At 42.2% G+C, this 16,332-nt stretch overlaps 3 protein-coding genes across 4 annotated transcripts in view; 2 read left to right on the top strand and 1 right to left on the bottom strand.

Moving 5' to 3' along the window:
- The window catches only part of KCTD1 (potassium channel tetramerization domain containing 1), an 802,770-nt gene that overhangs the window by 252,496 nt on the left and 533,942 nt on the right, over positions 1-16,332 (top strand). The gene's annotated exons all lie outside the window — the stretch shown is intronic.
- The window catches only part of TAF4B (TATA-box binding protein associated factor 4b), a 111,590-nt gene that overhangs the window by 61,931 nt on the left and 33,327 nt on the right, over positions 1-16,332 (bottom strand). The window contains exons 7-9 of the mRNA XM_049769555.1: positions 14,686-15,297; positions 10,356-10,488; positions 9,150-9,255 (exon numbers count right to left, since the gene is read on the bottom strand). Coding sequence (XP_049625512.1) covers positions 9,150-9,255; positions 10,356-10,488; positions 14,686-15,297 — 851 coding nt within the window. The remainder of the gene's footprint in view (positions 1-9,149; positions 9,256-10,355; positions 10,489-14,685; positions 15,298-16,332) is intronic.
- LOC126003405 (60S ribosomal protein L37) lies at positions 4,607-5,008 on the top strand. Its single transcript, XM_049769589.1, has one exon. It carries the CDS (start codon positions 4,637-4,639, stop codon positions 4,928-4,930), a length of 294 nt encoding a protein of 97 aa, XP_049625546.1. The 5' UTR covers positions 4,607-4,636; the 3' UTR covers positions 4,931-5,008.

Below are 16,332 nucleotides of genomic sequence, written 5' to 3'. Positions count from 1 at the left end.
AAAACAAAAAAACAAAAAAAAAAAACCTACCATTGTATTATTTCCTCTACACATTATCAAATAAATCCAACTGATTCTGCCCTTTGCTCAAGTTATTCCCTTTCTGTTTTAGTCTTTGACTCCTCAAACTTTGTTACCATTCAACTGTCAATTTTTTATCTCTATCACAGGCTTGTTTGAGAAATGTTGACTTGTATGTGTTTTCCAAGTGGGCAATACTATCTCTTAGCATGGGGGCACTGAAATAACGTGGTGAAGAAAGGCTGAATGAATACATTTAAGGGTCACCTTTCTTTCTGTTTGCTTAAATAAGATAAAATTTCAGTTAACTGCTGAATGGTTGTTTGTTTATTTGCTTTAAATTTGGGTCAATGCTGGCAGAGCTCAGGGGTTACTTCTGGTTCTGTGCTCAGAAGTCACTACTGGAAGGCTTGGGGGACCATGTGGGATGCTGAGACGTCCTGGGTTGGCTGCATGCAAGGCAAACGCCGTACTGCTGTGCTATCTCTCAGCCCTTGTTTTCTTTTTGAACAGGGGAAAGCGGAAAACTAATTTTGAGAATATCTGCTTTAAAGCATTTATCCAATTGCTCCCTCCCTTCTCTTTCCTTCACTCCCTCTCTCCCCTCCCTCCTCGTTTTCTTTCCCTCTCTTTCTATCTCTCTCTCTCTCTCCCCTTCCTTCCTCCTTCCCCCTCTCAGCCTCTCAGGTGAGATCAGGAGATACTCAGGGTACCTGATGTACCATGTGAAGAGGGATCCAGCCTGGGCCTCTGTTGGCAAAGCATGTGCACAGCTCATTGAGCATCTCTCCAGCTTCCACTGTAAAATTTCTACACTTCTAAGAAGTTGTGTTTTATCTGTCATTGTAGGCCTTAGTCATTTATTCTAATTATCAATGTATTTTAAAATTTCAACTAGGTGAATTTGATGATAATAATCATTTTAATTTCTAATGGCAGATTATATAAATTATATTTTAAAAGCTGAGGAATTCCTATTCTTAGAACAGTGTACTGTTTCTTACATTATATTGGTAAGAAAGTAAAATCAAAGAACTATGAGTCCAACTGCCTATAGTATTAATTTATTACCCTGACCTGCATCCTCAGTAAAACTGATAGTAACAATCCCTACAACTTACACTGAATACTGGTGCAATTCATACCCATAGATAATTATTTTAATATGTAACAAATTCCTGGAACAGGAGAGATAGCACAGCGGTAGAGTGTTTGCCTTGCACACAGGGACCCAGGATGGATGATGATTCAAATCCCAGCATCCCATATGGTCCCCTGTGCTTGCCAGGGCTACTTCTGAGCACAGAGTCAGGAGTAACCACTGAAAGGCACTGGGTGTGACCCAAAAAACAAAACAACCAAAAAAAAAAAAATTTCTACAAATAACTAAGGGGGAAAAAAAGCCCCAATTCAAAAATGGGAAAAACATCTGACTATTCAGGTACAAAAGTCAGATCCCTTTCATAGTGATATGACGAAACTTTCACCTGCTCAGGCTTAGAAGCATGCATCCCACTGAAAAATGCGCTAAGAAATCAAGATCATCTAGCTGTCTATGATGGTAAGGAGAAATGAGCGTTTCAAAAAGCTACGGCACATCTTAAGAGTTCTAATTTAAGACCAAAAAAACCCCAAACAAAACAATTCATCTGCTATCTTGGCAATTTTTTGTTTTTGTTTTTGGGGGGCGTACACCCGGCCACACTCAGGGGTTACTCCTGGCTATATGCTCAGATATGCTCAGAAGTCGTTCCTGGCAGGCTCAGGGGACCATATGGGATGCCGGGATTCTAACCATCGACCTTGCATGCAAGGCAAACACTTTACCTCCATGCTATCTCTCCAGCCCCTAACCTGGCAATTTTTAAAATTTATTTATTTATCTATAATTTTGGTCCACACCTGGCAGTGCTCAGGGATGGACCTGTGCTCAAGAATCACTCCAGGAAGGCTCAGGAATATGGGATACCAGAGATTGAACACAGGTTGGCTGGGTGCAAGGCAGACACCCAACTCAATGCACTATTGCACTGGCTCTAAAATTGGGGGGGGGGGGGAGGAGGCATACCTGGCGACACTCGGATTATTCCTGGCTATGCGCTCAGAAATCGCTCCTGGCTCAGAGACCATATGAGATGATAGGTATCGAACCCAAGTCTGTCCTGGATCAGCCGTGTGCAAGACAAATGCCCTACCACTGTGCTATCGCTCCGCCCTCCCTCCCTCCTGTCTTAGAGCAAATTTATAAGACCACACTAACAGCTTTACAAATAGAGTAAATTATACATTATTTTGAGTTGGAGCAATAGTACAGAGGATATGTTTTTACTACACATGCGGCTGACACATATTTAATCCTTGGAACCATATATGCCCCCCCCCAAATCCTATCCAGGAGTGAACAATGAGCAGAGAGCTAGGAGTAAGCCCTCACCACTACCAGGTGTGGCCCCAAAACCAAAACCAAGTAAAAACAAAACAAAATATATGCATTATTGGAGTTACTTATACTAACATGCAGAGATACTGTAATATTTTTTACTTGTTTAATATATGAAGACTAAAACATGACCTCTGGCACCCTCTGGTGTTTAAAATAAAATACTATACATGTTTCTTGATGTAGAGAACTAGACAACATGATTTCCACTACTTCTCAGCATATGATCTAAAAAATCCTAAGATCAAGTATAGAAAATGTGATTTCCATAGAGGAAAAAAAAAAGTAAAAACTGAAAAAAATGGGCCGGGCGGTGGCGCTAAAGGTAAGGTGCCTGCCTTGACTGTGCTAGCCTCAGATGGACCGCGGTTCGATCCCCCGGCGTCCCATATGGTCCCCCAAGCCAGGAGCGACTTCTGAGCGCATAGCCAGGAGTAACCCCTGAGCGTCACCGGGTGTGGCCCAAAAAAAAAAAAAAAAAAAAAACTGAAAAAAATATTGTTTTCAGTTAAACACGTAAATTGAGATGGGGGTTGATTGTGCTAGGGAATGGAGGCAGGTGTTTGTACACTAAGTAGGTTCAAGTCTTTACATTTGGTGGGAATTGCTGAGCACATCTCCTGGGAATCCCTAATAATAGAGCTATTAGAATAACCTCAACACTGCAGTGGGCAAGTGCTTTCAGCCACTGAGACATCCTTCCAGGACCTTCTGGAATCACTAACACTTCTAAACAGCTTCAAAAGGTAGAAAACAGGCAAGAACAGTAATACAGTTTAAGAAGACCAGAGAACAGAAAGCCAGGGAATATCATATCTGAAAACTGCAGTAGAAATATGACTAATGTTTGAAAAAAAAACTAGTCAGAAACCTGTGTCTCTAATACCATAGGATACTGAATCTCTAATGAATATGAAAAACCAAAAAAAAAAAAAAGGTCAGTATTGAAAGGCTATTGAGAGTACTAGTATTTAAAGGGTCAGAGACATTGTTCAATGGATTGAGTATGAGCTTTGCATGCTAAGTTTGATCCTAGCACAATGTCGTTAAAGGAGCACAGCAACTACCAAGCAATTAGAAGTAGTCCTCAAGTACTGAGATCACTGCTGGGCATCCCCACACAAAAAAAGTAGAAGACAGACTGGAGAAATTCGTAGTTCAATCCTGTAAACACCAGGAGCAATCCCAAATATAGAGCCAAGGTTTCTTTCTGAGCACTGTTCAGAAAAAACTGCTTGCAGTGCTTGCTTCTTGTTTGTCCCCCCAGATCTCGGCTCTCAGACCAGCATGTCCCCCAGCCTTCTGTCCCAGGTCTGGCAGAGGACGTGAGATCCTTAGAACCGTCTCCCAGTCCTGGCCTGCAACAGGAAGACGGAGAAGTGGCCATGGTACTCCTGGGCAGGCCTTCATGGGAAACACTGGGGCCTGAGGAGATGACGCTGTGCAGCAGCCGCCGGCCTGTGAGGCCAGGTGGCCACAGCCTAAGCCCGGCTCCCTCCTAGAGCCAGCTCTTTCCCCTGCGTGTAGCATTCCCCCTGGGCATAGCATTGGAATCCAGCCCCCTCCAGGGCCCTAGCGCCTGAATGCCCCTGCCCAGCCAGGACCTTGGCGAGACTGTAACTAGTGACGTTGGTACAACCAAAGACTCTATTTTGTGGTTTAAGCAAAATAAATTGATTACATTTAAAAACAAAACAAAACAAAACAAAACTGAACTGGGGCCGGAGAGATAGCACGGGAGTAAGGTGTTTACTTGCATGCAGAAGGATGTGGTTCGAATCCTGGCATCCCTTATGGTCCCGAGCCTGCCAGGAGCGATTTCAGAGCCAAGAGCCAGGAGTAACCCCTGAGCACTGCCGGGTGTGACCCCACCCCAAAAGAAAAACTGAACTAGAAAATGTCAAGGGAATAAAAGTGAGGTAACAGGGCCTGATAGTACAGACTGATAGTACAGCAGGTAAAATACTTGGCTTGCACTGGAGTGACCAGGTTCTATTCCTGGGCATTCCATAGGTTCCTGAGAACCATCAGGAGTGATTCCTTAGTACAAAGCCAGTAGTAACCTCGGAACACCACTAGTGTCTCCCCAAAACAAAAAAAAAAATTAAAAATCAAATTAAAATTAAAAATAAAAAAATTTCTTCCGGCCTCTTTGGTCCCCGCCATAGAAGCAAGATGACGAAGGGGACGTCATCGTTCGGGAAGCGTCGCAACAAGACGCACACGCTGTGCCGCCGCTGCGGCTCCAAGGCCTACCACCTGCAGAAGTCCACCTGCGGCAAGTGTGGCTACCCCGCCAAGCGCAAGAGAAAGTACAACTGGAGCGCCAAGGCCAAGAGGAGGAATACCACCGGGACCGGTCGTATGAGGCACCTGAAAATTGTGTACCGCAGATTCAGACATGGATTCCGTGAGGGAACAACGCCTAAACCTAAGAGAGCAGCTGTTGCAGCATCCAGTTCATCTTAAGGAATTCAACAACTAGTCTTGTGAATAAATGTCCTGGTTTTAAAAAATAAAAAAAATAAAAAATAAAAAATAAAAAAATTTTTTCTTTGATTTTTGGGTCACACCCAGCGGCCCTCAGGGGTTACTCCTGGTTCTGTGCTCAGAAATCGCTCCTGGCAGGCTTGGGGGACCATATGGGATGCTGGGATATCAAACCCAGGTCACTTGTCCTGGGTCAAGCATATGCAAGGCAAACGCCCGGCCACTGTGTTCTCTCCGGCCCCTAAACAATAATTTTTTGGGGGGGTGACATCCGGTGGAACTTAGGGGTTACTCCTGGCAGGCACAGGGGACCATATGGGATGCCAGGATTTGAACTACCATCTGTCCTGGATCAGCTGCATGCAAGGCAAACGCCCTGCCGCTGTGCTGTCTCTAGCCCCTAAAAAATAATTTTTAAGAACAATTTCAAAAGACTGAAATCTAGATGCTACAAGGACCAATTGGGATCCTAAGAAGATTAAGAGAGGATAATAAACATTTTACAATATACCTCAAACACAAAATTATTAAATCTCAAGATAGGGCCAGAAGGGTTACAAACAGCCCAACCTCAGTGTTGTGTATGTAAATATTTTATGGGATTATTATGTTACTGACCCTACCCTGATTGGTGATTGTGCCCTACCCTAGGGTGTGACCTGGCATTCTGTCCCCACCCAAGGGTGGTACTTGATTCTGCTTCCATCATTGGGTGATATCTGATCCCACCATTGGGTGGTACCTGATTCTGGGGGATTAAAAAAAGGGTCTGTGGAAGGCGAGAGGCCTTTGGCTGGAACTGATGCTTTGGACTTCAGTCTTGTCCACCGAATAAAGCTAATATTTCCACAAGCCTGACTGTCTGCGAGCTGTTTACCCACCATTTCACCTCAGAGCCGTCGGCTGGACAAGGTGGCAGATGAGTGCTCCGAGCTGGAGGGGAAAGACCTCATCCTCCATCCCTCCATCAGTCAACCTCTTCAGGGGCTGACTTGCAACACTCGGTTCAACTCCCAGGAACCTACATGGTCCCTCGAGAACTGCCAGGAATAATTCCTGAATGTGAACCCAGGAGAAACCCCTAAGCATCCCTAGATGTCACCCCAAAACAAAAAAAAAAAAATCTAGAAGATAAGGTAATTTTGAAGGTCTTTGGACAAAGATAAAATAAAAACAAAAGAAGTTTAAGCGATAGCACAGCACTTAAGACATTTGCCTTGCACACAACCAATCTAGATTAAATCCCCAGCATCCCAGATAGCACCCCAGAAGAACTGCCAGGAGTAATTTCAAGTGCAGAGCCAGGAGTAATCCCTGAGTACCACCAGGTGTGTGTCACCAAAACCAAAATAGATAAATAATAATACCCACACTGCTTTTTTTATTATTAAAAGATTTTTTTGTTTCTGGATTATAAACCTGTTAGTGCTCAGAGTGCTCTTGTGCTCAAGTGCTCTTGGCTTGATATTCAGAGAAGACACATGGCAGTGCCCAGGAAACCATACCGTGGAGTGTAGGAAATAAAATACAGGTATGCCAAGTGCAAAGTATCTTACCTGCTAGCTATAGTATCTCTCTAACCCCAAAGGATAATTTGAAAATAAATAAATAAATAAATAAATAAATAAATAAATAAATAAATAAATAAATGAGCTAATTTTATATCTAGTCAAGTTATCCTACAAATAGCAAAGACATTCAAATAGCAAAATGTTAGTGTTTAGGAAGTTAGATGAGGTACACAAGGGCAACCTGTGTTTAATCCTCAGCATCCCATATGACCCAGCAAGTCCCCTAGGAATGATTCCTTAAGTGCAGAGCCAAAAGTAAGCCTTGAGAATCACAGGGCATGGTCAAGCACCAAAGTGATACTAACACATTGCATTCAAATGATTCATTTGGTAAAGGATTGGAATTTAAATAAAGTATTCTAAAAACTTTAAGGACCAGAGATAGTACCAGTATGTAAGGAACCTGCCATACTTGAAGGTGATCGACCAGGTTTTGATCCTAGACACTGCATGTGGCAGACTCCAATTTAATCCCGCCATCTTCACATGGCGTATGGATCTCCCAAGCCTGACAGGAGTCATCCCTGAGCCTGGAATAACCCCTGAGCACCACCAAGTGTGGCCCAATAAAACACAAAACAAACAAAAATAGTACAGATACCTCTGTAAACAATTAGTTATTTACTTTTCTCTTAAAGTTAAATAAGGGGGGGGGGGGCTGGAGTGATAGTGCAGCAGCAGTGTTTGCCTTGCACATGACTGATCCAAGACAGACCTGGGTTCGATCCCAGCGTCCCATATGGTCCCCCAAGCCAGGAGCAATTTCTGAGCACATAGCCAGGAGTAATCTCTGAACATCACTGAGTGTGGCCCCAAAACAAAACAAAGCAAAAACGTTAAATAAAGGGCGAGAGCCCAAAAGGTAGGGCATTTGTCTTGCATATGACCAACCCAGGCTCAATCCGCAACCAGGGTTCAATCCCCAGCAGTTATGAATCTGCCAGTAGTGATTCTGAGTGCTGAACGAGGAGTAACCCCTGAGTGCCACCAGGTGTGGCTCCAAACAAACAAAAAGTTAAAATGTTAAGCAACTCTTTATGGGGCAGGAGTGTTAGCAAAGTGGTAGAGCATTTGCCTTGCATGCTGCTAGCCCAGGATGGATGAGGGTTCGTTCCCCGGCATCCCATTATGGTCCCCTGAGCCAGGAGAAATTTCTGAGCGCAGAGCCAGGAGAAATCTCTGATGCTGCCAAGTGTGAACCCCTCAAACTCCCCCCAAAAAAGTTAAGCAACTCCCACATATTCAATAATTAAGAAAAACTACATGTATATATGGTCTATATGTAAATCTTTATAGCAGTTTTATATAAACTTCTCAAAAAGTAAAAGTAACCTAATGCTCACAACAGATACAATAAACTCACTTTCTCACCAATTCAAAAAACATTATGTTGTATAGCAGAGAAATGGCTCAAAGGACTGGTGTGTATGCTGTGCCACGAGGAGTCTGGGTTTGATTTTTCATACTTCAGCCAGTACTGCTGGGAGAGATCCCAAAGCACCATACAGGGGGTAATGGCCCCAAAGTAACAGCATATTTGCTATACAAAGGACATTCATCTTCTGAATTAAATTAATATGGAAAAATATAGAAAACATGAAAGAATTCAGACTTAAAAGAGTACACATAATTGGCTAGAGCAATAGTATACTGCGTAGGGCATTTGCCTCGCAAGTGGCAAACGTGGGTCAATCCTGGATACCTCATATGGTCTCCTGAGCACCACCAGGAGTGATCCTTGAGCACAGAACCAGAAGGAAGTACTGAGCACTGTCCGATGTGATAAAAAGACTATACATAACATTCCATTTAAGTGAAGTTCAAGTGACAGAAGGGGTTGGATAAAACTGAATGGAAAGGAACATACAGGTGAAGAAAATATGTCCAGTAGCTTGTTCTACATCAGGGGTCTCAAACTCAATTTACCTGGGGACCGCAGAAGGCAAAGTCAGGGTGAGGCAGGGCCGTATAAGGGATTTTGCTTACCAAATATTCGCAATAAAAAATCGCATTAGTAAAAAAAAAAATCGCATTAAACATTTGCATATCCCGAACGGAACTGCTTGGGGTATGCAAACGTTTAATGCGATTTTTTATTGCGATTATTCGGTAAGTGAATAATCGCGAATACTGCGATACTTGAAGGCCAGCCGCGGGCCACAAAATGTTGTACGGAGGGCCACAAACGACCCACGAGTTTGAGACCCTTCATCTAGATTATGATATGCGTGTACGTTTCTCAAAATTTATAGAGCTGCACACTTAAAATCTATGTTTTTTTTGTTTTTGTTTTTTGTTTTTGGGCCACACCCGGTGACGCTCAGGGGTTACTCCTGGCTATGCACTCAGAAGTCGCTCCTGGCTTGGGGGACCATATGGGACACCGGGGGATCGAACCACGGTCCATCCTAGGCTAGCGCAGGCACCTTACCTCTAGCACCACCACACCGGCCCCAAAATCTATGTGTTTTACTGTATACAAATTATACTCAGTAAAACAGCTTTTTTAAAAAAAATAGTTTTTAAAAAAAAGCATCAATATATTTAATTTGGTACTATTACATTAATATTTTTCCTTTAATGTACTATTTCCTTAAACTATACCCAGTTTTAACTATGGTTTTTACCTGAAGAACACTGTTCCATTCTCTTTTATTTTATTTTTCTGAATAGGAGACGCTTGAAATGACAGAATTTTATTTCCTGGCAAGGTAATTTGCTTTAGAATGGAAGCTATAAAAACAAAAGAAAAAGGTAGGATATAAAGAGCAATCATATCACATTAAGAAAATTTTGGAACAATAGTTCTAAGTACCAAATAAAATTTTTCTTTAAAAAGAAATTAAAGTGGGCCCGGAGAGATAGCACAGCGGCGTTTGCCTTGTAAGCAGCCGATCCAGGACCAAAGGTGGTTGGTTCGAATCCTGGTGTCCCATATGGTCCCCCGTGCCTGCCAGGAGCTATTTCTGAGCAGCCAGCCAGGAGTAATCCCTGAGCACTGCCAGGTGTGGCCCAAAAATCCAAAAAAAAAAGAAAATTAAAGTTCAATCTGCCTTTGAATTCAATTAAAAAAATGATAATGAGGGGCCAGAGAGATCGCATGGAGGTAAGGCATTTACCTTTCATGCAGAAGGTCATCGGTTTGAATCCCAGCGTCCCATATGGTCCCCCGTGCATGCCAGAAGCAATTTCTGAGCACAGAGCCAGGAAAAACCCCTGAGCACTGCCGGGTGTGACCCAAAAACTACACACACACAAAAAAAAAAATGATAATAAATTTAGTACCTATAAGAAATCATCTTATAAAATCAAGATCTTTTAATTTCCTTTTGTATAATTCCTAAAAAGCCTAAAGAATTACTAGTTATGTAAAAAATGTTATGCAAAAAAGGTAAAACATGTTATTAATGTCATTATATTCTAATATTTTTTAAAACATAAAACTTTCATATGGAAGACTGACTTCCAATTTTTTTTTTATAAAATATGCTTTTTGGGTCTTTTTTTGTTATCGCTTTTCTTGGGCCACACCAGCACTCAGACTGCCAGGATCTAACCCAGGGCTCCTGCATGCAAAACATACAGAGAAATATGAGTATAACAAACTTCGTACATCTAAAAAGTATAAAAATGAGTAATTGCTTCTTTATTTTAAAACAACATGAACCTTTGAAAAGTGGGTAGGAATGTACAAAAGTTATCTTTTGGCCCATTCTCACAGGTGTCAAATTAAAAAACAAACCTTTCATCTTAATATGCAACAAATAAGGACAGTTCAAATCCCACCACATTCCAAATTCATTAAAATGGGACAGAGATGCCCCTGAGTCTACCTGGAGGAAACTGACTGGTAGGTATTGCAGTGGTAACTTGCATCTTCTGTCCAGGTTTCTGAATGGTCAATGCTGAGGAATGGGAAAGTGTGTTCACTTGTTTTGTAATGTTTCCTGAAGGCTGCTGGACTACCTGAAATAATGAGAATTATCAATATAGTCATTAAACAAAATTTGCTTTAAGAAAGAACAAGCTTTTAATTGTAAGATAACAGTTAACATCCAACCATAATACACTTTTACTTAACATAACTAAAATTTAAATTGGAAAGTTGAGCCACAGAGAGCAGTGCTTAGGGGTCACTTTTGGTAGTGCTTGGAGGAAGCAAAAGTATTGCCAGGGAAGTGGGTCACAAGGCAGACATCTTACCTTCTGTAAGCCACTCAGGCTCTAAATAATTTATTTTTATGCAATAAAATTATCTCCTTTAAAAGTGAAACAAGAGAGCAGAGTAAGAGGGCGCAGACCTTGCATGGAAAGAACTGGGTTCAATCTTTAACACCCCATGTGGTCCCCAGCACCAGAGACAGAATACCTGAGCGTAGAGCAAGAAATAAACCCTGAACACCACATGGTGTGGCCCAATCACCAAACATAAATAAAAACAGGTACTCAGGTGCTGGAGTGATAGATAGGACAGTGGGTAGGATGCTTGCTTTGCACATATTAGACCCAGTTCCCTTAGTGTCACTCCCATATGGTTCTCCCAGCACCTCCTAGAGTGATTCCTAAATACAGAACAGGGGGTAGGGGGTAGGGAGGAGGGAGAGGTGAGGAAGAGAAAAGAGGGGAGAAAGGGAGAGAGAGAGAGAGGAAGGAAGGGAGGAGAAAAGGAAAGAGGAAAGAAAGAAAGAAAAAGAAAGAAAGAAAGAAAGAAAGAAAGAAAGAAAGAAAGAAAGAAAGAAAGAAAGAAAGAAAGAAAGAAAGAAAGAAAGAAAGAAAGAAAGAGAGAGAAGAGAGAAAGAGGAAAGAGAGAAGAGAGAGAAAGAGGAAAGAGAGAAGAGAGAGAAAGAAAGAAGAGAGAGAAAGAAAAAAGAAAGAAAAAAGAAAGAAAGAAAGAAAGAAAGAAAGAAAAGAAAGAAAGAAAGAAAGAAAGAAAGAAAGAAAGAAAGAAAGAGAAGAAGAAAGAGAGAGAGAGAGAGAGAGAGGGAGGGAGGGAGGGAGGGAGGGAGGGAGGAAGGAAGGAAGGAAGGAAGGAAGGAAGGAAGGAAGGAAGGAAGGAAGGAAGGAAGGAAGGAAGGAAGGAAGGAAGGAAGGAAGGGCCTCAAAGGGCCAGTGCGATAGCAGGGTAAGACATTTGTCTTGCATGGGGTTGAACCAGGTTCGATCCCTGGCATCTCATATAATCCCCAAACTCACCAGGAGTGATTCCTACCAGTCCTGAGTACAAACTCAGGAGTAACCTGAATACCACCGGATGTGGCACAAAAAAAAACAAAAACAAAAACAAAAATAAATACAACTGGGCCTTAGCTCAAACCATGGCCTCCCATGTGCAAAACATGTACTCCAGCTCTTTGACACCAAAAATGATGAATTTGTTACTAGTCTTATTTCACCTAATCCATACACACTTTGATTATTATTTCAAAGCAAACCCAATACATCTTTTCACCTATAAATGTCTCAATGTATAGACATATTTTATATATGTAACCCCTGAGCATCATTGGGTGCACTCATACTCCAACCAAATGTCATATGAGATAAAAATTAATGTTCTAGTTTTTTATAGAAACATTTATTAGTAGTTTATAGAAACTACAACTCTAGAACTACACAATAATTTAAGGTATCATATACTTTATACTATGATTTTCACAATAATTATAATCTGGAATAGCTACTAAGATACTGTTCTTAAATTCCGTAATAAATGGAAATGGAGGGGTTGGAGTGGTAGCACAAGTGGTAGTGTGTTTGCCTTAGACACACTAACCTAGGACGAACCAGTTAGATCCCCTGCGTCCCATATTGTTCCCCAAGCCAGGAGCAACTTCTGAGCGCATAGCCAGAAATAACCCCGAGTGTCACTAGGTGTGGCCCAAAAAACAAAAAAAAAAAAAAAGAAATGGAAATGGGCTGGATCAATACATAATACACAGTGGTAGGGTGTTTGCCTTGCATGTGGCCTACCCAATCCCCAGCATCCTATATTGTCCCCTGATTCTGCCAGATACAATTTCTGAGCACAGAGCCACCAGGTGTGCCACCAGGTGTGGCCCAAAAATACACACACACACACACACACACACACACACACACACACACACACACAGAGAGAAATGGAAATAAATAACAAGTATGGATCAAGCAGGTGAGAAATTTACATAGTTTCTCCTGTATTTCTTTTGGAGAAGGTCTCCCAAATAAGGTGATACCTACCCAGTGAACCCTGATCTGACAGTTCAAAACTGGGTAGGCATGCAATGCAATATGCTGCTCAGGCTCAACAGTAATGGAAGCCACAAGACCACCTTGGCAGTGGTCCATTCTATGATAGGAATTGGATACCAGATCTTAAACATTTCTTCTGTATTTCAACCTCTATCCATTCCCCTTCTTCACATACAACAAATATTTACATATCTGAATCAGAAAATACGTAAAATAGGGGCTGGAGAGATAGCATGGAGGTAAGGCGTTTGCCTTTCATGCAGAAAGTAATTGGTTGGAATCCAGGCATCCCATATGGTCTTGTGCCTGCCAGTAGAAATTTCTGAGCATGGAGCAAGGAGTAACCCCTGAGCACTGCCAGGTGTGACCCAAAACCACAAAAAAAAAAAAAAAAAAAAAAACACAAAATTATTGGTATGGTGGGTATCTCCAATACTTTCTATACAATATCCAATATATTATTACTGACACACACTCTTGTGTTCTCTCTCTCTTTCACTACATGTTCATTTCATTACTTTTCCTTAGGAACAAAGTATGGTTCTTTTTTTTTTGTTTGTTTTTGGGCCACACCCAGCTGTGCTCAGGGGTTACTCCTGGCTGTCTGCTCAGAAATAGCTCCTGGCAGGCTCGGGGGACCATATGGGACACCGGGATTCGAACCAACCACTTTGGTCCTGGATCGGCTGCTTGCAAGGCAAACGCCGCTGTGCTATCTCTCCAGGCCCAAAAGTATGGTTCTTGTATCACTTCCCAGCATTCTTCTGAGACAATGTATACCTCAGTAAATGCCAGCACTTGTATCTACTACTTCTTTCCTCCCACCCCCAACTGGGTGATGCTCAGGGGTTACTCCTGGCTATGCACTCAGAAATCGCTACTGGCTTGGGGAACCATTAGGGACATCAGGGAATCAAACCGCAATTCGTCCTAGGCTAGTGCATGCAAGGCAGACGCTTGCGCCACTGCTCTGACCCCTATCTACCCACTTCTATCACCAGATGTTTTTAATGCAGTCTTACTAAAAATCCTATATATGTCTGTCAAGGTTCGATATTGGCACTGCATATGGTCCACCAGGCATTCCCTGGAATAATTCCTGAATGCCCTAAACACAGCTGGGTATGACCAAAAACAAAACAAAAAAACAAAACAAAACAAAAAAAATATCTTAAGCTTTCCTCAAATGGGGCCAGCATGGTAATATAGGTATTGAGGTGCTTACCTTGCACACGGTCCACCATAATTTGATCTTGTGGTCTCCCAAGCATCACCCCCACCAAGAATGATCCCTAAGCACAGAGCCAGAATTAAACTATCACTGCCAGGTGTGGTCCAAAAACCAAAAGAAAAAATTAAATACACTTCTATGTGTGAACATAGAGAGGAAAAGAAAGCAAATGTGGTAAAATGTTAGTGACTGCTCAAATTTAGTTAAGGGAATACAAAGTTCCCTTTACTACTCTTTTGCCAGTTTCCTAAATGTTTGGAATTCCTTTAAGTAAAGATCAAGAAAGAATGGGGCGGAGAGATAGCACAGGGGTAGGGGGTTTGCCTTGTAAGCAGACGACCCAGGACCAAACTGCTTTGAATCCTGGTATCCCATATGGTCCCCAGTGGCTACCAAGAGTGATTTCTTTCTTTCTCTTTTTTTTTTTTTTCTGGGGGTGTGGGTTCACAACCGGCAGCGCTCAGGGGTTACTCCTCGCTCTATGCTCAGAAATTGCTCCTAGCAGGCTCGGGGGACCATATGGAATTCTGAGATTCGAACCACTGTCCTTCTGCATGCAAGGCAAACATCTTACCTTCATGATATCTTTCCGGCCCCTCAGAAGTGATTTCTGAGCAGAGAGCCAGGAGTAACCCTTGAGCACCACCAGGTGTGCCCCCCCAAAAAAAAAAAAATCAAGAAAGAAATAAAATGTTACTCACTAGTTGTTTGACTTTAACTGTCTGTGGAATGCCACCTGGTTGTGAAAGGATGGGGCCTGGGTGGGACAGTTTGATCTGGACTGGAGCACCAACAACAGGCTTGTCAAATGTGGTCCCAGGAGAAGAAACAACAGGTTTCATAGATGGAAGACAAACTGCTGCTGCTGAAGTTTCTCCAAAGGTCACAGAAGGAAGAGTTAGTGTTACTGGTGCCCCAGAGACAACAGGCTTTTCAGGCTGAATTGTGACTGCTTTAACAGTATTTTGGAGCGATGTCGTAAGTGGCTTTGGAGTCTGAACCAACATAGTTCCAGTGGTTGTTTTTCCTGCTGATACAGTAGCTGACCCTACAGAATCAAGTGTCACAACTTCAGTTTTTGCTCCTCCTGGACCAGGAATTGGATTCAGAGTTTGTATTGACAAAGTTCTGGGTGGTGCTACTCCAGAAACACTCGAGGTCTTTTCAGACTGGACTGATGAAATTGTTGTCACCACAGGAGGAGGTGTTGCTGTACACGTAACAATGCAAGCCTCACTAGATGTCTGCTGAACACACTGCAGAATAAAGCTTTGGGCGTTAGGCATGAGTTGTCGTAAGGCTGACACGCTTTTCTAGAAAAGAGAGAAAAAATATAGCAGCTGGAATTAAAGAAAACAAACCTGTTTCATATTTTTATTAGATATTATAAGACAGAAATTCCATATCTTTATAGGAGAACATGGGCATGGGTTAGTGGTAGAGTCTGTCACATATGTAGTCATGGGTCATAATCACCCCACTCCCACAATAATTACTTGTATTACTTGTTATTTGTCATATTTACCTCACTCCCATAATAGTCATTTGTATCACCCAATTCCTGCAATCACTGGGAATAGCAGTATCTATAAATATTTTGTTACTATTCACTTTCAAATTTGATATAGACAGTCTTAATATAAAAAAAGTTAAATACCTTAATTAAACTAGAATTTTTTCTTTCGGTTTTTGGATCACATCCAGCAGTGCTCAGGGGTTACTCTTGTCTCTGCACTCAGAAATCAGTTCTGGGGGCCAGAGAGCTAGCATGGAGGTAACGCATTTGCCTTCATGCAGATCAATGGTTCGAATCCCAGCATCCCATATGGTCCCCTGAGCCTGCCAGGAGTGATTTCTGAGCATAGAGCAAGGAGTAACCCTTGAGTGTTGCTGGGTGTGATCCAAAAACAAAAAAAAAAAAAACAAAAAACAAAAAGAAAAAGAAACCACTTCTAGCAGGCTCATTGGACCATGTAAGACACTGGAAATCAAACTGGGGTCCATCCTGGGTTGGCCCATGCAAGGCAAAAGCTCTACTACTGTGCTATCGCGCCAGCCCCTAAACTAGAAATCTTATAACTAAATCTTGTTTGTTTTTGGACCACACACAATGATGCTATGTGGTTACTACTGGCTCTGCACTCAGGAACTATTCTTGGTGATGCTTGGGGGGGCGGGGGGGGGGTTGGTGGCTATATAGGATGCTGGGGATCAAACATGTGTTTGTCACATGCAAGGGAACCACCCTAACCACTGTACTACCACTCTAGCCCCTCTGATATTTGTTTTATTTGTTTATATTTTGAGGGAAATTGAGCCACACTCAGCGGCACTCAGGGGTTATTTCT

The sequence above is a fragment of the Suncus etruscus genome, chromosome 3 (genome assembly GCF_024139225.1).
Source record: "Suncus etruscus isolate mSunEtr1 chromosome 3, mSunEtr1.pri.cur, whole genome shotgun sequence".
Classification (NCBI taxonomy): Eukaryota; Metazoa; Chordata; class Mammalia; order Eulipotyphla; family Soricidae; genus Suncus; species Suncus etruscus.
This window is presented reverse-complemented; position numbering and strand designations above follow the sequence as displayed.